This window comes from Manacus vitellinus, unplaced genomic scaffold, assembly GCF_001715985.3.
Source record: "Manacus vitellinus isolate BGI_N305 unplaced genomic scaffold, ASM171598v3 scaffold_112_pilon, whole genome shotgun sequence".
In the NCBI taxonomy this organism is placed as follows: Eukaryota; Metazoa; Chordata; class Aves; order Passeriformes; family Pipridae; genus Manacus; species Manacus vitellinus.
The window spans coordinates 578,880-600,533 of record NW_021938853.1 but is presented as its reverse complement, the minus strand read 5'-3'; the positions used below and the strand labels follow the sequence as shown (position 1 = coordinate 600,533).

At 48.2% G+C, this 21,654-nt stretch overlaps 2 protein-coding genes and 1 long non-coding RNA gene across 4 annotated transcripts in view; 1 reads left to right on the top strand and 2 right to left on the bottom strand.

Moving 5' to 3' along the window:
* Positions 1-2,133, bottom strand: part of MRPL1 (mitochondrial ribosomal protein L1) — a 6,932-nt gene extending 4,799 nt beyond the window's left edge. The window contains exons 1-3 of the mRNA XM_029965642.1: positions 1,848-2,133; positions 1,481-1,504; positions 1,135-1,203 (exon numbers count right to left, since the gene is read on the bottom strand). Of these exons, the coding sequence (XP_029821502.1) occupies positions 1,135-1,203; positions 1,481-1,504; positions 1,848-2,133 (379 nt within the window). The remainder of the gene's footprint in view (positions 1-1,134; positions 1,204-1,480; positions 1,505-1,847) is intronic.
* Positions 2,134-4,491: 2,358 nt separating this feature from the next.
* CNOT6L (CCR4-NOT transcription complex subunit 6 like) lies at positions 4,492-21,533 on the top strand. 2 transcript variants are annotated; one of them, XM_018089043.2, is made up of 12 exons: positions 4,492-4,754; positions 14,634-14,755; positions 14,968-15,154; positions 15,645-15,730; positions 15,882-15,971; positions 16,740-16,808; positions 17,106-17,263; positions 17,836-17,990; positions 18,263-18,414; positions 19,119-19,343; positions 19,798-20,000; positions 20,249-21,533. In XM_018089043.2, the coding sequence occupies exons 2-12, from the start codon at positions 14,644-14,646 to the stop codon at positions 20,459-20,461; spliced, it is 1,650 nt and encodes a 549-aa protein (XP_017944532.1). In that variant the 5' UTR covers positions 4,492-4,754; positions 14,634-14,643; the 3' UTR covers positions 20,462-21,533. The 2 variants fall into 2 exon arrangements, with proteins under 2 accessions (XP_017944532.1, XP_008922889.1); XM_008924641.2 differs by lacking the exon at positions 4,492-4,754 and having other exon boundaries at positions 14,347-14,755.
* Positions 5,667-7,785, bottom strand: LOC108644380. The gene is made up of 3 exons (XR_003916432.1): positions 7,630-7,785; positions 6,431-6,583; positions 5,667-5,725 (listed from the first exon to the last, which is right to left on the bottom strand). It is a non-coding gene; the product is annotated as an uncharacterized LOC108644380 (long non-coding RNA).
* Positions 21,534-21,654: the final 121 nt, after the last annotated feature.

Genomic DNA, 21,654 nt, shown 5'->3' with positions numbered 1-21,654 from the left:
GCCGCGGTGCAGCGCCCAAAGCGTTCCCCGCGGAACTCGCTCCCCGAGACCGAGGACGGTGTTCCCTTTACTGCCGTCCACCCGCCCGTCGTGCCCTGGGCCTGGCGTTCCGGGGCTGCGCTTTCCCCCTCTCCTGGCGTGTGCTCGCTGCCCGGAGAGGGGTAACCCCTTGCCGGGCGCTGGTTAAAAGCCTCCAGTTCGCTTCTGAACCGGCCTGAAAGGGGTCTCGGGGCAATCTCGGGGTTGTGTCATAGCGCCGCGAACAAAACTGGTGTTCCCGCCCCCGAACCAACATGGCGGCTGAGGGCAGGCAGAGCCGCTGACATGGGCGCGTTTCCACCTGTTCCACCACGTCTGTTTGGGTGAACATTGTCAAGTTAACGCGAACATTATCTAGTTAACGCTTAATAATGTGACGTCCGAGCCCCGTGTAATTCCAGAATGGTATTTTCACTCCTCTTCCCTTGCAAATGGATTGGGATAAGAGTTGCCTGATCCACACTGCTCCACTCGTGGAGCAGCATCCACCTGCAAGGACTTTGTTAACTGTCTCCTAAGCTTATCAGATACATACCACAAACTATAATGGTTAAAGGGAGGGCCTTTACTCAACACTGATGCGCTTTTTTGACTAAAAACATCCCGATCCTGATCAATCCATGTCTAAGAATTTTTAAATCAGACATGTGTGGCTCTGCAAAATGAATCAACATAACTGATCCATGTTTGTTCAATGTAACTCTATGCTCAGCATCCTGGGAAAGGATGGAGATGGGGAATTGTCAGGGTGACAGGAGGAAAAGGAACCCTGCTCGGCTAAAAAGCCTCAGTGAGGAGTGACATGAGTTTAAAACATAGGGTGGGAAATGGAATTATTTCGGATGGGCATTAGGACTCCCTAATGTTTGACTCCCACAGTGGTGGCAGATGTAACCGGAGACTGTTTAATGTGCAGGTAACGACCTGAATCCTTCACAGTCTTAACTCCATGACTCTGGAATCCCCTTGCAAGCCTCTGGCTTGTTAGACACAAAGTCTCTGCTGTGGATCGTGGATTTTGGGAGAGAAACATGAGCTCACGGTGATGGTGCGCCCATTCCCAATTATGCACTTGCTCCAAAGCCCATTTCCTACCAACAGAGGCACTTCCCGCTCTCCAGGCATCCTTGAGTTTTTTGAGTCCAGCACAAGCCCAGGCAACTGCTGTAGAAAGAAAATTACAAAGAAAAGTCTTCAGGCCTGATCTCTTGTCCCCCTCTGTGCCCCCACCCCCCCAGCCACCTGCTGCTCCCTCAAACCCCTCCCTCCATCTCCCTGACGCTTTTCTTTTCTACCACTGCTTTCCCACCTGGGTACAGAGAGACCCACATCCCTCCCCGTGCCGGGGTGCTGCTTTTATTTTATTTTCCAATCCATCTTTTCCTCGCGTCCATCCCAAAGGGCTGCTGGTGCGTCCAGGAGACGACGGGGCGACATTTACCTGCTCTTCCCCGCTCCAGCCGCCCTCAGGACTCACGGGGGGCCGTGCCACTGAAACCTGGGCGCCAAAAACACGCTTCCCAGCAGAGGAGCTGCCGCCTGCGGAGAAACAAAGGCGTCTGGCACCGACGAGGACTTGTCAAATCCCTTCGGAAAGGTGGACTCTTCCCTCTCGCAGCGCCGGGGGCGAGCGGCCCGCGAAGCCAAGCCCACGCCACGTCCCGGCTGACGGTGACAGCTTTGAAAGCGGGGGGGGGGGGAACAGGGTAAAAGCCAGGGGTGAAGCCGGGGAAGGCGGCCTCTCTGATCCCTCGCGGGGTAGCAAGCGCCCGGCCGCGCGCGGTGACACGGCCCCGCGAGTGCCCAACCGTCCCCCCCGCCGCGGCCCCGGCACCGCCCGCCGCCTCCCCGCGCCCGCCCCACGTCTTCTCCGACCCTCCGCTCCCCGGCCGCCGCCGCCTCCTCCTCCTCCTTCCTCCTCCTCCTCCTGCTCGCGCCGTCGCCGCCCGGGCCCCGCGGCTCCGTCCCCGCCACGCCCGCGGCCGCCGCCCGCCATGTCTTGCCGCTGCTGCCCGCCCCGCCGCCCCGCCGGCCCCGCCGCCCCGCCGCGCCCATGCAGGTGAGCGGGGAGCCGGCGAGCGGCCCCGCCGCCATGTCGGGCCCCGCGCGGCGGCAACCGCGTAAGGGGGAGCGCGGCCACGGCCCGCGGGGGGAGCGGATCGGCCCCGCGGCGACGGCCCCCGGAGCCGCCTGGTCGGCGCTGCAGCCGAGCCGGGGCGGCCGCGGGGGATGCCGCGGGCGCTGCGGGGTGCCGGCCGGACAGTGGGGAGCGCGGCCGGGCGGCGAGTTCCCCGGGCCCTGGGGTTGAAGCTCAGCCAGCGGACCGGTCCCGGCCGTGAGGCAGATCTCGGCCGTGGGACGGATCACGGGGCAGATCCTGGCCATGGGGTGAACCCTGGCCGAAGGGTGAATCCCGGACGTGGGGTAAATCCCGGTCATGGGGCACACCCTGGCCGTGGAGCGAATCCTGGCCATGGGATAAACCCCAGTCGTGGGACGAATCCCAGACATGGAGTGAATCCCAGTCGTGGGGCAAATCTTGGTCGTGGGGTAAATTCCCATCGTGGGGTGAATCCCAGCCGTGGTGTGAATCCTGGCCATGGGATGAACCTCGGTCATGGGACAAATCCCGGCCGTGAGGCAGATCCCGGCCACAGGGTGAACGCCAGTAATGGGGTGAACCTCAGCTGCGGGACAGATCCCGGCCGTGGGGCAAATCCTGGCCATGGGGTGAACCCAAAGCATGGGGTGAAGCTTGGCTGTGGGACAAGAACTTGGCCGCAGCTTCCTCCGTGCCAGCCCACGTCCCATAATGGGACCTTCACCTGGTACCGTGGGTGACCCTCCAGGAGGTTGATGAGGGTGTTTTTTGGCAAAGGATGTTTGTGGAGTGAGGGTATGTTTGTGGTGAGGGTCACTAGTCTCACCACCTTTCCCTAGTGGTTTCCCAGTGGTCCACAGCAGTCCCGTAGAAGGAAGATGACAGCAACATCACCTGCAATAAAATCTGTGCTGCCAGCCCAGGCCACAGTGCTTGCAAATAGTAGAACACACCTGAACACGGAGTTTTTGTCCCAGTTTGGGACTTGGTTTTTAAACTGAAGTGCTGGTGGTAAACATGGCCAAGGGCTCGGTTGCTCCACCAGCTTTTGTCTGACCTTCTGGAAATCTTTAGACCAGTGGCTTTAATCGGGCCATTTTGGAAACTTTGAATAGGCTGAGTATTTGTTTTGGGGAGGTGCAGCTTCTCAGGAGCCGGCCTGCTGATAAAGATTCTAGGTGGCCTTGGTTAAGCGGGGAATTTCCTACAGTTAAATTCATACCTGTGTCCTCCCCTCTCTGTGACACTCCCCCACCACTCAAAACTAACCTGGAGGGGAGAACACCCCACCCTGAAGTCACTCAGGGTGCGCAGACATGACTGCTGATGAAAGTGATGTTCGTGTGTTTATTTTTAAAAAGAAAAAAAATAGTACATTATTTCTAACGACAGCGTGACACAACCCAAGGAATTCCTAGAAGCTGTGTCCCGCTTTGGAGGGCCAGAAAGCTCTGAGGAAGGCGGAGCACGGCCTCTACAAACGCGGGACTGCCAGGGACTTTACTTCTGTGTTCTCCCTATGGAAAATGGGGAAATTTGTGCTGCCAAACATCCCTCTCCCACGTGCTGGACGGTTGAGGTTTGCTTTGCGCCGCAGCCTGACCCAACTTCCTGGACGTAGCCCTTCTCCGTGGCTTTCCTTCCCCTCCCAGAGGGTGGTGGGAGGTTACTTCCAGCTTGATTTTATAATTTCTCTCCGGAGCAGATGGGCAGCGCGCGCTCCTGACATCTCGCTGCTCCGTGCTCTGGAATAACGATCCGCAGTATCGTGTGGACTCACCCAAACAGAACTTCTGCTTGAGCACCAACTCGGGCATTAAATCTCCTCCGGGGATTTCTGAAGATGCCAAAAGTCCTGTTACAGTTCAGCTGTTGGGTTTCACAGAGCGGTGGAAATTCTGCAATGCTCTGCTGTCTGCTAAACAAATCCCGTTAAACACTTTCAGTTTTGTTCCCTTCTTACTATTAAAAGTGAGGGCGGGCTGCTCCAAGGGCTGAAGTACAGCACAACTTAATTTATTCCCTTTTATCTTCCCTTCCTACGGGGGCTCTTCCTCGCTCAGTTTGTGTATTTAATTGAAGGATAAAGTGCAGTGTAAATGGCTCAGAGGCACTGCCGTGTTCCCGTGTGAAGTCCAGTTTTCTTCTGTGCTTGGAAGCAAGAGATTCACGTGCCAGGGGTAAGACAGGCTCCTCATGGTCAGACTGTTGGAAAAACACAGGCCTTTGCAGATCCACGTTAGCGGCTCCCGAGTTTCCCCCCAGGTTTGCACGGCAAACTTCTGCTGGCACAGCTCTGTCTGCGCGCGCGGTGCCGGAGTGTGACCCGTGACCGACAGAGCTGTGCCAGCAGAAGTCCCAGCTGCAGGAGCAGTTTATCTGCAGAAGTGCACTTTTACTGATAGAGCTTGTTTTCGTTTTTTAAAGGCTGTTTTTCCCTGTCTGCCAGTAGAGCACCGTGTTTCCAGGGATGTAGCGTGGTCAGGTGTTTACTTGCCTGGCTCGGAAGGGAAGGGACGGCTGCTCCGCGTGTATTTGCTGTGTGTGGCTCTCCTCTTCCTATCCAGAATCTGTAGGAGCTCCATCAGTTTGCAGTGGGAATTCTCTTGTGGAAGTAAGTGATGTAAAAGCTGCTTGTTTTCTTTTGGTCCAGAGGCATTGGTAAAACTTCCATTTCATGTTAAAACTGGGATTATTTTCTTCCCGTGTGGACTGGGGTTGTTTTCCATTGACATCCTTGGTTTTGCCAAAAACCCAGGCAGGCTTTTGACCAAGTTGAGCTTTCACACCAGTCTTAGGAGAAATAAGCCAGAAGGTGATCCCAAGGTGCATGTGGACTCTGGTAGGAAAATGAAAAGGCACCAGTGGAGAAAAATTAATTAATTTCCACACTGGGTAAGTCTCTACTTAATTTAAATCTAAACCACCAAGAATTAAAACTTACATTTAGGTAGATCACAGCAACTGCTGACTTTTCTGTTCAGACTCAATGTGCACAAGTGGGGAGGTGTATTTCTTTTTTTTTTTTTGTTACTAAAACCTGCAGGAGGTCATTCTGGTTTTAAGGGGTAAAATTATGTATCTGTAACATGCATAATATCTAAGCAAACCTTTTTGAACTGCCCCCCAAAAATTCTAAAAAATTATCAGAAGACACTTGCAGGTTACTTGAGTTTAAAAAGAGAGATAAATCCAAATAAATGGTTTGCTTACTGTTTATTGGAAGGAGCTTTTGGGATGCCAAAAGGGCACTCGAGGCATGGGATGTAACCCGATTTGCATACTACTGAGAAAGCAAAAGCAACAGTGGAGCTTAGTTTGGGAGTGTAAGATGGCATTCGAGAAAACTTTAAAAAATAAGTTAAAATATGTCTTAGGCATATTTAGATTCAGGAGGATTTGCTGTGGATTTACTACTTTAGAGCATTAAATGCTAAGCCTCTTGTAATATTTTTTTTTTGTCCAAGTTCTGTGGTTTCCTTGATGACAGGCTGTAATCAAGGCTTGGGTGCTGCTCACAGTGTAACTTCACCTGATTAATTCTTTGGGTTTCAGTGATTTGGCTGTGCAGCTTCTCCATCTCACCTGTAATGATAAAAAAAAAAAAAAAAAAAAAGAGACTGTTTTAGGGTGTTTCTTTATCAAGATCTTTAGGTGGTGACAATAGTTCTGGAATTCTGCTGCTCTCCTTCTGTGTCATAAAAGGCTTGTATGAGGAGAGTTGAGAAGAAGAAAAAAAATCCACCCCACTCTACCCCAAAAAAACTCCTCAACCCAAGCTGAACTTACTCTGAATAACAGAGAGCAGTGGAAGAAAATCTCTCTGGAGCCCTGGTTAGAAGAAAAAGCTTTGCAGTTTCTTGGGCATCACCCAAAAAGCAACTTCAGGAGTGTTCAGACACCACCAGAAAGCAGTTTGACAAGTGGTCACTGAAATGGGATTAAAGATAGGCAGAAATACACTATATGGTGTTCTACAAGGAACACATTTTATCCCTCTCAAGGGGAGAAGTTAGACCATTGCTCAGAAAAATGCTCCAAGGCGAAGAAAAATCATCTCCAAGCAGTTGTAGCACAGCTCAGGTGCAGTGAGTGAACAGAGGGATTTTGGAAGCTGCAGCAAGGAATGGGACAGAGCCCCCCTGAGCTGTCGGGTGTCTCGCACACCAGTAGTTTAACTTCACCTTGTAACCTGCACCTGTAAACAAGGAGCAGATAAGGCTCTGTGTGTGTGTCCACCCCTGCTTTGGCATTTCCTGATGTAAGTGGTTAATGGCATTTATGATTTACCTGTGGAGCCTTTCCTCTTCCCAAGTTATGCACACACCCGTGGTCTCTGGAGGCTGTGTTGGAAATGGGAATACGAACCAAAGCTCCCGATTAAGGATCCTTCATCCACAGTTGCTGCTACAAGTCAGCAGCTCCCCGGACTGCTGCTTCCAACTGCTTGAAAGTAAAGACCCAATTAAACATCTGAAATGCTTTTTGTAAAGGCCAAAAAATATTTTTGGGCTGAGGCAGCTCCACAAAGTGCAGGAGAGGGAGGAATGTTTAGCCTCGTGTTGCTGCAGAGGGACCCCCCTCTTTGCTTTGGTGTCAAACGTATTTTTTTTTCAGTCCATCAGATTTCACAAGTACAAAGAGAACTACAAAAACCATAAGCTTTTGGTCGGGATTTGTGGATGGTGCTCAAGTTCACTGTTTACCCTCTAGGGCAGCTGAATGAATGAGTTTCCCCCTCGCTTTTCAGGAATGCTTCCATCTGAGTGAACATCTTTGTGCCTTCTAATCACAAATTAGTTTTGCTTTCTTTTTTTTTTTTCCCCTTCCCAAGAAATCAATCTAAAGGCCCTCTCAAAAGGCTCTGGCTTGGCTTTAGGAACAATCTAGAGAGAGCGCTGAAGACTTGCTTCTGCAGGTGTTTAGCTTTTCTTTTTTCCACGTGGAGAATATCCTTTGCTCTTCTCCCTGCTCCAGGCTGGGAGCTGGAGCAGAATTTAAACTCTCACAAGGAAATGTGAAGGTGTCACCCAGTCATCCATGGGGATCAGCACAGACAGGAACCACTGCCAGCCCTGTGGAACTGCCAGCCTTTCTTGGCCTTTCCAAAGAGCTGGTTCGCTCTCTCCTTGTTGGAGCACGTATTGGAATGCACTGCTCAGTCCCTGCCCTCTCCAGGTAAAAGAAAACACTCCTTTCCACATTTTCTGGGCCTTGTGGAACTTGCAGCACCGGGCAGGAAAAAGCCCATCGGGGCAGTACTGAGAGGAGTTCCAGCAAACTTGCTCCTGCTTCCTCTATAGCTTAAAACTCAATTTCTCTTTCTTCTGCCCCGCTGATTTCCAGCTGGCCCTGGAAGGAGCCAGCACAGGATGAATTCCCCGCCCCGCCGAAATTTCCACTTGTGAACGCCTTTCCTCTGAATCCCTTTTTGTTTTGGAAAGTTAAGAAAGCAAAAGGAGAGCGGGGCCAGATGACTTCTCACATACCAGAACACAGTCCCAGGTGCCAGGAAGAGCCGGGTTCCCATTGTCAGCTGGCCCTTGGCTTGCAGTTCTTCCTCCGGCCAAACTGCATTTTACCACTGGGAGCAGTTCCGTCTGCAGGCACATGTTTGTACCTGTGCAAGGAGCCTCTTCCTTCTCCTCCTTAGTCTCCAGCAAAAGGCTGTGAGGGAGTGGAGTTCACCAGACAAATTAGGAATATTTTGAGTGGGCGAGAGAAGCACATCTATTAAGTATTCTGAGACCGGGAGGTTTGAGACTAGTCCTGTGCTGAACTGCGAGGTGTTTTTCTGCTTGCTTCCAGGTACTGTCTGGGCAGGTGGAATAGTTCAGTTTTAAATCACTGGCCATTTATTTCATGGCAGGTCTGGACAAAACAACCCTGGACATGTACGTGGGGGAGATGAGTATAACTCACAGGCATTTTCTACTTGGAAAATTATGTGGTTTAAAACCTGAAGCTGTCAACAAGGCTTCAGCATTCCTGAATCCATACCTGCCTCTTGCACGTACCACTGGGTCTGTGCTCTTGTTCTACACTCCATTTCTCTAAAGCAGGATGGCTTGGACTGTATTTCTCTTCTTTAACTTCCTTTCAGAGAACTCTGCAATTAACTTCTCACCTGCCAGTATATTGAGAAATATCAGAAAACCAACCTGCTTGAAAACCTTCAGCAAAACTTGCCAAAGTTTTTTCGTGGCTTTAGGTGAAATCCCTTTGAGTGGCCGAACAGAGGAACCCACACAGGTTCAACATCTCTTCTGGCACAGGTTGCTCAGAGAAGCTGTGTCTGCCCCATCCCTGGAAGTGTCCAAGGCCAGGATGGAAGGGGCTTGGAGCCCAAACCAGTCTGTGATTCTATTTGGGAGTTTAAGTATGGTGTAGATGCTCGTGGGAAAGATTGGGATCATCAGATACAGAAGCAGCTGAACAGTCTTTCGATATCCAAATAATATGCTTTGCTCAGGCTATCAGACAAGCTTTTTTTACTTCCTGGATTTAAAAAGCAAAGTACATTTAAATATACCCTATGCAGAACAGGGTTTATACCTATAAACTACTTTGTTTTAAACAGATCCCTTCCCTCTTATCCTGAGCATACAAGCCCAGCTACTTTGAGCACTGGGGCAGCATCCTGTGGCCTGTTCAAACTGGGCTCATTTCTTGTGCCAACGATTGCAAAACAGTTTCCACTATTGGTGTGTACATTTTCCTTTGGGTTTTTTTCCTTTGTCTTCCTTTCTTTTAAAATCTTGACTCATCCAAACCTACCTGTAGCTGAACAGGGCAGGCCTTGTAACTTTAAAGCTGTCTGCAGTGAGTTTTTATGGTGGCAGGCTGTTAATTATTGCTGGGAAGAATAGATTGTGGGTGATAAGCCGGGCCTTATCTCTCAATCGTGGAGGGAGAGTAGCTGAAGTGTTGCTGGGCTTTGCTTATTTTGTGAAAGTGCTGGCAGCCTCCCACTGAAAGGGGAATATAACGTCGTGGCCGTGGAAATAATCTCATTTCTTTTCTCCTAGCACAAACTTTTCTTTGAGGGATGAAAGGTTATTGATGATTCCAGCTGTATTTTAAAGAAAGGTTCATTGAGAAGGCCGCTCCCCGTTTACCGATTCATGATTCCGGTGGAGTTTTCCCTCAAAAAATAGGTCGATAGCTGACTCCTCTCCAGTTATTGATCCCGAGGAGTTGAATGAGACAAGGTGTTGGCTGGCAGCAACCTGAGCAGGGTCTTTGTCATTCCTAAGCGGTGACTGAATGGCTGTCGGATCAGGCTTGTCAATAAAGCAGCTCTTTCCCTCACGGCTCCGAGGGACTTTCACACACATCAACACTTTGGAGTTTACTCTGCTCTGGCCGCTGGGAGTTTTCTGTCTCCCCAGTCCTCTGGCTGTCAAACCAGTCCTAGGAAAACCCGCTTTAAGCTCTGCCCCGTGCCCACAGCCCAGGACAGCGTTTTTGTCTTGATCCGGCACTGGCTGCTTCCCTCCCCACGCTCCCAGTGACTTCAGTTCCTAATCCTTTAAGCCACTCTGTCCTGGATCTCATTAGAAGCCCAGCACTCTCCAGGGGCTGGAGCAGCATTGCAAATGGGTCATTTCTCTGGAACACTGCGAGATACTCGTGTAAATAAATAAATATACTATTTAAACCAGCCCTTTGGGGGCTTCTGATTAGATTTATTTACAGGCTGGCTGTTGAAACGCTTCTTGCTCTATAATAGCCCCTTGTCAGCATTTCTGTTAAGCAGAGCCTTACTTTTTGGGAGTGACCTGCCCCGTGTTTGCATGTAAACCAGCCCCAAGAGCTCCTCTGAAAGCATAAAAGTATAAAAGGCATCTGCAGACAAAGGCAGGTATCACTCTGTGACTCGGTGCAGATATTCAGGAGCTGCCACGCACACAATGAGAGGTAACTGGCTACTTCCAGCAGAGCAGAAACTGTTCTTTTGGAGTGAAAACTGAATGTTAACTAAGTACAGAAATAAAAATTCCCTACGTAATGCTATTTAGTATTGCCATGCAGTAAATAGTTCAGCTGTTCTTATAAGTGGGGGTGTGACACGGAGGAAGAGGAAGGGTGGAAACCTGGATATTCTTATGTTACCTGTGATTTAAGAAAAGAGTCTGTGCTTCATTTAGAGGAGATGAGGAAAGGGGGGAATAACTAGTGGGTATATGTCAGTAGGACAATTAACATTTCCATCAAGTGTGTGCCAGTTGGCTCTAGAATTAATCAAATACAGCTCGTTCCCTCCCTTCCCGCTCCTCCCCTTGGCTTTTAATGGTTTTCTCCAGGGTTTGCTTCTATGACTGCTCTGTTTCTCTGGCCTTTTATGGTCTTTGTTGGAGTGATAACAGGAAGCCCCCTGAGATCCCACCACTGCTGAATTTACTGCCAGCTGCAGGTTCATGGTTACCTCTTACCTGTCCCTGTTCCCACCACCAACTTTTATTTCCCTGTGCTCTGTGCCAGAGAGGATTGAGTCTGTTCCCTTCTCCTTCCCAGCACAAACATCCTGGCCAATTACACCTGAGAGGAACAGCTCTCCATCCTATCAGCACCAGTACAGAGATCCCCAAAAGCTTCAAGTTAAGGAACTGAAAGGCTGAACCTGAGGGTTGCAAAGATGTTTAACTCTCTTCCTGTTTGTAGGATACTTACTCATGGCCAAGGAGTCTCTATTTATGTACTTTGATTATACTTTCCTCTAAGATCGTTTGAAATCTCCTCAGAAATTGTTTTTGGTTTTTTTTTTTTTATTTAAAACCCACGAGGAGGCATTTGTATTTGTTTCCCTGCTAATCTTTGCTCCCAAACAGGTTACTTGGAATAAGAAACTGAAAAGAGAGAGTTACCTGGGATGGTACACTCTGGGTGCTCGTTGGGCTCTTGATAGAGACAGCGGACACAGAGGTGGCTGGACACATTCCTGCAGGGAAGAACCATGAAGAAGGCTCAGATCCAAGCAAAAGGCTATCAAAATTCCCCACTCCTCAATATTTTCCTGCTGGTATATGCACAGTAGATACCATATATATGGATATACAAAGTAGTTTACCTTAAGCTAACACATCTATACATATCCCACTATTACTAGTGTTTTTTAAAATCCCCCTAACATACCCTTAAAAAAAAAGACCTTATTTTCCTGATTTTCCTTCCCCCCTCCCAGAGTACTTAAGCCAGTTTTTGTATTAGTGGGTATTGGCTGTGCTTCTCAGCTCCTTAGGGAGGCCAGAACGGGGAGACTTTTGTCACACACTCCTGAAAGCAGAGCACTCTTAGTGCAGACAAGAGCCTTTCTCCTCTCCCTCTGCAGCCGTTCGGGCCTGCTTACAAAATACGTAAACAGATATTCACATCATAGATCAACAGATAAAAATGTTTTCCGGCTCCCAGTCCGACTTCCCGGCGTTAAACAACACGTGCCCGTGTGTACACACACGCACACGCTCCCGCCCCGTCAGCACCGGTGATTCCTGGCAGGGCTCACCCTATGGAAGGGGCTGGCCGGCGCAGAGGAAGGAGGAGTGATTCAGGGCTGTCTGCTGCATAGTTTTCAAAATGCTTCAGCACTTTGACTCATCCATATACAGAGGCTGGGGAAAAAAAAAAAAAAAAAAAAGGATCACAAAGAATGTCACTCTGCTGGAGGGAGGGTTTGGAGTTGTTCCAGACATCCGTGAGCACAGGGCTGCAGGGAGATGCAGCCACAGCTCTTTTCCATTTGCTTCCTCGTTAGAGACAGGCAATTCATTTATGCATTGAGGTATGAAAGAGCTTAAACAAAACGCGTTGTAGTCACTGTAATTTAAGAAATGCATCCTCTACCCTCCCTGGGGAAGGGACTGCTTGTCTGAAACCCAGAAGCTCCTGTTGTTTGTTGCCCAGAAAAACATACCTTCAGATTAAAAAGCCTGTGGTGCAGCCTCGCAGCTCAGCCTTTCTTCTTTGACGCTCCACACCTTCAGTACTGTTCCATTATGCCTTTTTTTTTTCCAGGCTTTAAATGATAGTCAGCGTGGGCCATACACAAAAAAAGCAGTCAGTAAAACAGCATAAAAAAAACAGAAGTCAAAAAAAAAAAGCGGGCACAGGCCTACTGCTGGCAAACCCAGGACCTGCCCCTGGCCCTTCTTATATACACCTAAGATAGGGCTGCTTAAGCTCACCTGGGACCACACTTAGTAATCCTGCTCTGCCAGCGAGCTTCAGGTTTTTGGGGATGGACTTGGACCCAAAGACTTATGTTAGGAACCCCCAGAGCTTAAATATTGTTCTTACTAATGCACCGGTGTTGTCAACTTCAGGTTTTCTTTAATTTACACAAAATCAGAAAGAGATTTTGTGTTTGATTTACACGAAATCAGGGTCACACTATACGTTTACATGACTAGATCTGTAGCAGAGAGCAGGTTTTAGAATCTGAAGTTTTCCAAGGCGAGCCTTTAGAAGAAAAGCCAGCGAAAATTTGCACTCATGCGCATCTGATTTTGGGATTAACTGATTCAGGGAACTCAGTGTAGCTCCCTGAAGACTGAGCAAAAGCAGGCTGGGATTTCTGGATATTGTTTTAGTTCCAGGACAAGCAGGGTGGGAGATGGGAACGAGGCGAAATTCGTTTTTTGCCTAAAAAAAGAAATACACATAGTGGCTTTCAAGTCTTGCTCAATGTTGCTGTTATGTAGAAGAAAAAAAAAAGTATATTTGATTCAGGTTTGTTTTCCCTTTTCTGTAACTGTGGCAATGACACTGCTGCCTGTTTGACTCACTGCGATTTCAAAGCCATATTAAAGTGAGTAACAGCTGAAAAATGTGCGTGTCTTTGCCTCACAGCTCAGGGCTCATTTCTTTGGAAGGCCTCTGACAGCCACAAATCACTCTGAATTGGCAGAGCACTTGTCTTAATGAGTGATACTTCAACATAATTTAATTGGGTGCCCTGCCAGGGAGGAAACTGCAGTCCCGGAGCTTTCGGATGGTGTCACCTGGGCAGTGCTCATCTCTGGGCTGCTGGGCGTGAGCACTGGGTGACTCAGATGGTCTCACCACCGTGGGTTTAGGGACTTCCACCACGCAGCACTTGCCCAGATCCTGGGAGCTGGACAGCAAAGTTTGCCATGCCCTGGGTCCAGATGTGCTAAAGTACAGATTGTTTCGAGTGTGACAGATTAAACAGCAAAACTAAGACCCACCTGGATCAGTTCAAATGTTTGATGATTAAGACACAGAGATTGTAAAAGCTCCCTTCTGCCATAAACCCTTTGCTGACTTTCTGCTCCATTTTCCCCCTCAGAGCTTTTGCATTTCCCCTTAGAAATCTGTTCAAGTGCTCCCCTCTTCTGCACATGCACTTGTTGAAGAGTGAAGATAAATCCAGCAAAACCCAAGCACCAGAGATTTAGCACTCCCAAGGCACAGCCTGTTTGTGTTGGGAAAGGCCTGTTTGTGTTGTTTGATTTTGGGGTTCTGGGACGAGGAGAGAAGGATTTCGGGTCTAATCCCTTGTCCTTAAGTAACCCGTTCATTCACGGCCCCGCTCCGGGCGGTGTGAGCGCAGAATCCTCTTATCCCGTGGCTCTCCTCGCCGTGTGACTTCACCTGGAAATAGCAGGGGGCTATAATTAGATGTGGGGCTCGCATTTGCCCCTGGAATTTCCCTGGGCATTCGGGAAGGAAGCAGCAGACCTGTAACCAAGACCCTTCTCAGGGGACAGCCCTGCCAGCTCCCGCTGCCGTGCGATGCCGGAGCGCGGCTTCGGCTGCCTGCGTCAGCTGGAACAAACTGCAGTGCTGTACGCTCGTAAAGGGTCTGTGGGATGTCTCTTTAGTTGGACTTGCTGAAAAAAACCTCAGCTTGTTTCCTCAAATGTAGCTGTTTTAAGAGCTTCACAGCTATTGCAGCCAGTTGTAGGAGAGGTGTGGGGGAAAAGCTGCATCCTGTGGAGCAGCTGCTTTGGATTTGTGTAAAATCGAGGCTTGTGGATTTTGTGTGTCTGGGGAAGAAAAGACCAGGAAACAGCAAACTCTCCTAAGCTTGTGTTTTATAACCAAACACACCCAGTCCTGCTCAGCACAACGGTCTGGGGAGGTATAGGAAGAAAATCTCTCCTGATATTTTTGAGTGGGACATTGGAGCTCCCTTCTGACTAGAGTCAGGACAATGAGATGGGATGAATTTGGTGTACCCTTAGGACATGAGTGCATCTGATATTCCTGTTTTGCACTGGGCTGGAGCCCCGTGTGCCCAGAACTAACAAGAACTTTACCTGAGCTCCTGGGTCATTAGGAGTGGAAAGGTCTTGGCTGATCCCAAACACGAAGAAGCACAAAAGAGAAAAGCTGGATAGTTAATGGGAAAAGGGAGCTAACGAACATGAGACATGAACTCCAGGACGTGTTATTGCCGAGTGTCCCCGGGGCAGGGCGATGAAGGAGCGCTGTCGAGTGGCAGATGGTAACGCTTGTGGTGGTCTTTCAGACTAACAGGGATGCCAAAGGAAAAATATGATCCTCCAGATCCTCGCAGAATTTACACCATCATGTCAGCAGAAGAGGTAGCCAACGGGAAGAAGTCACACTGGGCTGAGTTGGAGATCTCAGGTGAGTTGGTTTGGGTTTGAATTCCGGTTGTTGCTGCCCCAGATCACAGCAGACGCTTCCAGACAGGGCATCCTGTTGTGAACGTGGTTTTTCTGGGGGAGGAAGAGGGGCACTGGACTTCCAGACTGGAAATCTCATCATTCTGACGTCCCCTGCAGTTTGTATCCGATGGTTCCAGAGTGAAGGGGTGGTTCCTTGCTCTTCTCTTCCAGGCAGAGTGCGGAGCTTAAGTTCGTCGCTCTGGTCGCTGACGCACCTGACGGCTCTGCACCTCAATGACAACAATCTTACTCGCATTCCACCTGATATTGCCAAGCTCCACAATCTGGTTTACCTGGATCTGTCATCCAACAAACTCAGAAGTTTACCAGCAGAACTAGGAAACATGGTGTCTCTCAGGTGAGAGGAGTTATTCCGGTTGACCTCTCAAAATTTTGTATCATGGGATCGGGAGCGAGAATTTCAGTTTGCTTTCTGTTCTTGTGTTCCAAACAATCCTGAAAAATTCCAGATTGGTGCAGAGCTTCAGTTCTAGTAATTACTTTTGGCTTCACTGCCCTTCTTTTCTGATCACTGATACATCACTGTAAGCTGTAAGTCTTCTGTATCACTGTAAGTCTTCTGCTCTGAAACATTCTTTGAGGCTTGGTGATTGCCTGCAGTTTAAATTCTCCTTGGTTTCATTTTGTGTTTTGCAGGTTTTGTGGCTTTTTTTTTTCCCCCCCTAATGAGTGTATTTCCCCTGTACTTTGACACAGGAAGATTGGCATATCTTTCCATAATAAATTCAGGGTGAAAAATGTCCTCTTCGAAGATGAGCAGCGTACAGTGCATCAGGAGTTTTCTTGTGCAGTGATACTCACCCAAAGTGTTTTTGCATTTGCTGCAGGGAATTGCTTTTAAATAACAATCTGTTACGGGTTTTGCCTTATGAACTTGGACGGCTCTTCCAGCTACAAACCCTGGGTTTGAAAGGTGAGCTCCTTCCAGTTCCATAATCCTACAAGTACTCAGGAATTCCTGAGGGGTCTGGGCTCAAAAGCTTTGTCTGTCACCTCGAGGCTTTTTGACAGTTCATGTGAGATATTACACTCATCACCCCGCTGCTGTTTTCTGCTGTTGGCAGGCAATCCTTTATCCCAAGATATTCTCAGCCTCTACCAGGATCCAGACGGAACCCGAAAGCTACTGAACTACATGCTTGACAATCTAGCAGGTACAGCCCCTACAGATCTGGTGGACAAGGGGGATTTAAAAGTAGAGTTTGCTGCTAAAACAAGATTCTGATCCACTGCAGTGTTTCCTACCTGCTTTAGCGTTCTTGTCAGTTGGCTCCAGTCATGCCCACAAACACACCCTCACACACCCTGCAAGAGGCTGGCATGGATTTTCTGAGCTTCTCCCGTGTTACAGCCAGCTGCTCCCACTGGTTTCTGCTTGAAACCCTTCAGTTACCAACCCAGTGCAAAGTTTTCTTTGCTGAAGCCGTTTTGGTAGTTCCCCCTAAAAGTGATCATCTGAATGCACACAGAATGTCAAATTTAGATTGAGAAACACCAAAGCCATTAACATCCAGTACCTGACTTAAATCCTGCTCTCTGGTTCTGTGACTGGGCCTTCTGCTTTGCCACTTGATGTCCCCCAGCTGCAGGGATGATGGATATAGGGCAAGGTTCTTGGAGAAGGGATGTCTGAAGCACACCAGGATTTACCCCTCCTTCTTAAGGAGATTATTCAAGCTGCAGGAATATTTCGGTGGTGCTTCTAAATCTGAAAAAAAGAGACAAAACCAGTCATGAATCTTACAACTGACAATTTTTCTCTTACTAGAGTCATTTAAATGATTTTCACCTCCCCTGGAGCATAAAAAGACTCGGGGAGTTGGGGGTACAAAGCACATTACTGTTCAGTCACATTTTGACTTAAAAATTACAACTTACAAACAGAAACCCTGAATTAATCACTGCTTTAATTTTTTTTGTAGTTCATCCAGAGCAGCTGCCTCCAAGGCCATGGATTACTTTAAAAGAACGAGACCAAATTCTGCCCTCAGGTAACTCTGTGGTTCTTACTCCTGTGTTCACACAACACCACACTGAAAAACTCGCCTTGGGCTTCATTTTCCTGGATCAGAGTGAAAACAGCAATTTGTGTTCATTTGTGCTGGAACAATTAACGTATGGCTGTGCTGTAAATACAATTTTTGTCATTTGACTGGGATGCTGGTATTTCTTTTCTGTACTAGGCTTTGTCATAACTCTTCCAACCACTCTTGCCCAAGCGAAAGAGTTCATAATTGTAATTTTCAGAGGTTGATAACCTTTCCCTTTCTTTCTTCCTTTCCCTCCAGCTTCATTTACAGTTATGTGTTACAATGTGTTGTGTGATAAATACGCCACCCGGCAGCTCTATGGCTACTGCCCATCCTGGGCACTCAACTGGGAGTACAGGAAAAAGGGAATCATGGAAGAAATCGTCAACTGTGATGCAGATATCATTAGTCTTCAGGTAACTGGAAAATAACTGCATTTTCCATCAGCAGCAGAAAACATGAATTAAATGTTCATTAAATTAGAATTAAGCGTTCCCTTGAGAACATCATAGTCACCTGCTGGATACCAAATTCCAGGGCTTCCCAATACAAGCTCTGTGCTTGTGGGATCAACCTCTGAAATCCTCTGGGAGCCCAAATGTTACCACAAAGAGAAGGTCTCGTTCCAGAGCGGTGAGAGACCGTTGTGCCGAAGGGCTCCCAGGTGAAATATCAGTCCCTCCTGGATATCTGTCAGCCTCTCCCAGATGTTAACTCAGGACGGTGTCTGCATTCCAGTGTCAAAAATACCAGGTGTAATCTCCTGCTATTCCAAAGACACCTCTCACTTCACCTTTGGGAGGGATCCCAGGGTGTCCAGGGATGCAGACAAGTTCCCAGCAGGAAGCACTCCCAGTGTAGGGAGTGACATGGCTTGTGCAAACAGCAGCTCTTCGCTCCGGTGGGAGCTCCTGACCGCAAGCCAAGGTGGGCACGTGGAAGGGTTCCCCTTCACTTCTCAGCCTGAGGTGTTTGTGTTCAATTCCAGGAAGTGGAAACAGAGCAATACTTCACCCTTTTTCTGCCAGCCTTGAAGGAACGGGGATACGACGGATTCTTTTCTCCGAAGTCACGTGCCAAAATCATGTCCGAGCAGGAGAAAAAGCATGTGGATGGCTGCGCCATATTCTTCAAAACTGAAAAGTAAAGGGCAGGAGCAGCTTTTTAAAAACAGTTCAAACCTCAGAACAGTTCTCAGTGATTAGGATGAAGTCTCCCAAAGCCTGAGCTCCCTTTGGGAGTTTTCGCTGTTTCCGGAAGCAAAAATACACCTTTCGGATCACGTCTAGAAACAGCTGGAGTGGTTTGGGACGGAGGGAGGGCTGTGAGAACAGACAAGTGGTGGGTTTCACACGGTGGCACCACGGGGGCTGTGGGTCACCCCTGCTGACAGGTGGTTCCCTGTGTTGGCTCAGGTTCACGCTGGTGCAGAAGCACACGGTGGAGTTCAACCAGGTGGCCATGGCCAACTCGGAAGGTTCGGAAGCCATGTTGAACAGAGTGATGACCAAGGACAACATCGGAGTCGCCGTGGTGCTGGAGGTGCACAAGGAATTATTTGGAGCAAGTGAGTATGGCCGTGGTGGTGTTTCCAGGGGTTATTCGGTTCCACGGAAAGGCACGAGTTACTTCTAGTAAATCCATCTCCTAGAATACTATTCCCAAGCTTTTGTCCCTCCTTACTTTGTTAAATTCTGCTTGAACAACTCAGCTTTCCCAAGGCCACTGTATTTACACACATTTGCTCTTACCGGTGGTTGACAATAATGTTCAACTTCTATTTTCAACCCTCTTTTTTCTCCCCTTGATTGACTCCTTCCACCCTCCCCCAGTAATTAGATGTCAGTGCTAACATACTGATGTGGAAGAAGGAGATTATCAGGTATCTTTTCCTGCCTCTTGATTGACTGACTGTCACATTTTCATTAAGTTTGATCAAGATGCAGCAGACAATTCCAACATAGATAAAATTGCCACCCTGCTCTGTCTGCGTGGCTGGGGTTTGATGGCTTCAAAGGAAGAGAACAGCTAAATTCCAGGCCTGGAAGGAGCTGCCTGGGACTTTGTGCCCCACCTTGCAGCTCAGGTAAACAGTAAAAACAGCGACAGTGTTTCGCACCCAGGTACATTCTGCAGGCATATCAGCAGGTTTGAGCAATGAAAACACATCCATCTGATGGTGTGTCTGACACTGAGCCCTGAGTAGCTACACCCCGAGGATTAACAGGTGGGAGCAACCTTTCACTGCCAGAATTGTACCTGTCTGTCCAGGTATGAAATCGCTTCACGTGGACAAGCAGCTGCTCATCGTGGCCAATGCCCACATGCACTGGGACCCCGAGTACTCAGATGTGAAACTCATCCAGACCATGATGTTTGTCTCGGAACTGAAAAACATCCTGGAGAAAGCCTCGAGCAGGCCCAGCAGCCCGACAGCAGATCTGAACTCCATCCCTCTGGTGCTGTGTGCGGATCTCAACTCCCTGCCTGATTCAGGTAACACTCACCTTCATTTTTAACTTGCCTTTTAGAGCGTTTGAATCCTCGTTTTCCTCTGAGGGTGACGGGGCGGTTTCCACTTCCCTGGGTAGGTATGGATGAAAGCTCCCCTAGGAACAGCTGTCTTTGGAATCTGAATAGAGAGACTGTGAGTCCTCTGGTTGAGTCACCTGCTTTCTGTAGTCGGCTCTATGCTCCAGGAAAGCTGGTGGTACCCACAAAAGGGTAGGAAAGCACAAATAGATCTTAAATAAATCATTAAATAAATCCCCGTGCCTGGAGAAGCAATAACAAGTAGGAAACGTGCGAGTTCCTGATAAAAACTTCCTAAGGAGAGGGCTTTTCTTTGCTAGTTAACATCTTTTCCAATGTCCTGACATGTCTTAGTGGTGTTTTGGCTTTTAACTCTGAGGCCAACATTCCCTGTGTCCCTAAATCCCCTTGCCAACAGGTGTGGTGGAATACTTAAGCAACGGCATAGTGGCTGACAACCACAAGGACTTCAAGGAGCTGCGTTACAACGAGTGTCTCATGAACTTCAGTGGGAACGGGAAGAACGGAGCTTCCGAAGGCAGGATCACGCACGGCTTCCAGCTCAAGAGCGCCTACGAGAACAACTTGATGCCTTACACCAATTACACTTTTGATTTCAAAGTAAGCAGCGATTTGTCTTAATTCCCTGGCCCTTGGGTGTCTTTCCCTCAGCCCCTGTAAGCGCTTCGTTGCTGCTTCCTACTCGTGCTGTTCCTGCCGCTCGCAGCTTTATGGTTTCCTGGAATTTTTGAGCTTCCAGCCTGGCTATGGCCAGTGGTTTAATGGGAATGGATGTCTTACCTCAGTCCCAGGGCGGTGCCTCTCGCCAGTCCCCGTTCTCACGCCGGTGTCTCTCCCTCTCTCCGCAGGGTGTGATTGACTACATTTTCTACTCCAACACCCACATGAACGTGCTCGGAGTCCTGGGGCCTTTGGACCCTCAGTGGCTGGTGGACAACAACATCACTGGGTGCCCACACCCCCACATCCCCTCCGACCACTTCTCCCTGCTCACCCAGCTGGAACTCCACCCTCCACTCCTGCCTCTCGTCAACGGGGTGCACCTCCCGAGCCGGAGGTAGTGCCGCCCTGCCCCTGGAAGGGCACGGACCTGTTCCCACGGACCTGTACAGTTGTAAATCCAAGTATATAGGAGTGAAGTATGGCCAACCTTAAGCTGCTGCTTCGAGCTCCTTTTTCCTTATGTGTTTGATATGAGATTTTTGCACATTTTGGTGCATATTGGTATCATTTGGCACTAGGGCTGGAACCAAAGTATTATTCCCCTTTCCAGGTTTTTAATTTAATTTTTTGTTTTGGGTTGTTTGGGTTTTTTTTTTTATTTTATTTTAAACTGGCTTTTTCTTTTCAGTAGGAAGCTGCACTTCTAAACGGACAAATGAGATTAATAACTTGGCATTTAACATATTTCAAGGTAATGCTTTTTTCCAGAACGTGGCGAAATGAGCCAACCTTTTCAGACAAAGAAAAGCAAAACTAGAGATGCTTGTTTTGTAGGAAGAATATTAGAAATACTGTTTGTTTGAACCCAAAACAGAGACCGAACTCTGCATCCAACATAAAATTTGCACATTAGTGAAGCACTTAATACATGACTATAAATGATTGGCGGCGTGGCCCTGCCCCTCGTCTCACTACTATCAGAAAACCAAAGATAGCCAAATATCTGTGATCAAATTCGAGCTCTACATCCTCCTGATGCCAATTTATTTGGGAGCTGTTGTCGGTCAGGGTTGAATTAAAAAGCTGCTGGTTCCTTCCCAACTGTTAATGCTCTTTGGATGTGTTGGAAATCCTTTTTTCCTTCCTTTTAATGCTCTGGGTGGCCAGTTCAAAACCTTGTGCCTGAAGAGGTGTTAAACATGATGCAATTTTCTGAAAAAAACAAAACAAAACAAAACACAAACCTGTTTGGCTGCTTAATGTTTAAAAAAAAAAAAAGGCACAGTGATAGGAAAAGGTCGTGTCTGTGTTTTTAAGTTTTTCTTTATTCTGCTTTTTTGCTGCTATAAGATTTTCTTGAATTTCTATTTGAAACTTTTCATGCACTTTACTGTTTCTAGTCTCCAAATGTGATATTTTTAATAAATGAAAAACATTTTCCATGATGTGAATGAAATTTTTAAGCAGATTGATAAGCCTATATTTATGTCTCATTCGTATACTTTAAAAAAAAAAAAAGTCCAATTTAAATTGTGAAATTAGTTTTAAATACTAAGGAGCCATCTTCTGTCTTGCAAAACTGCCAAGCCAG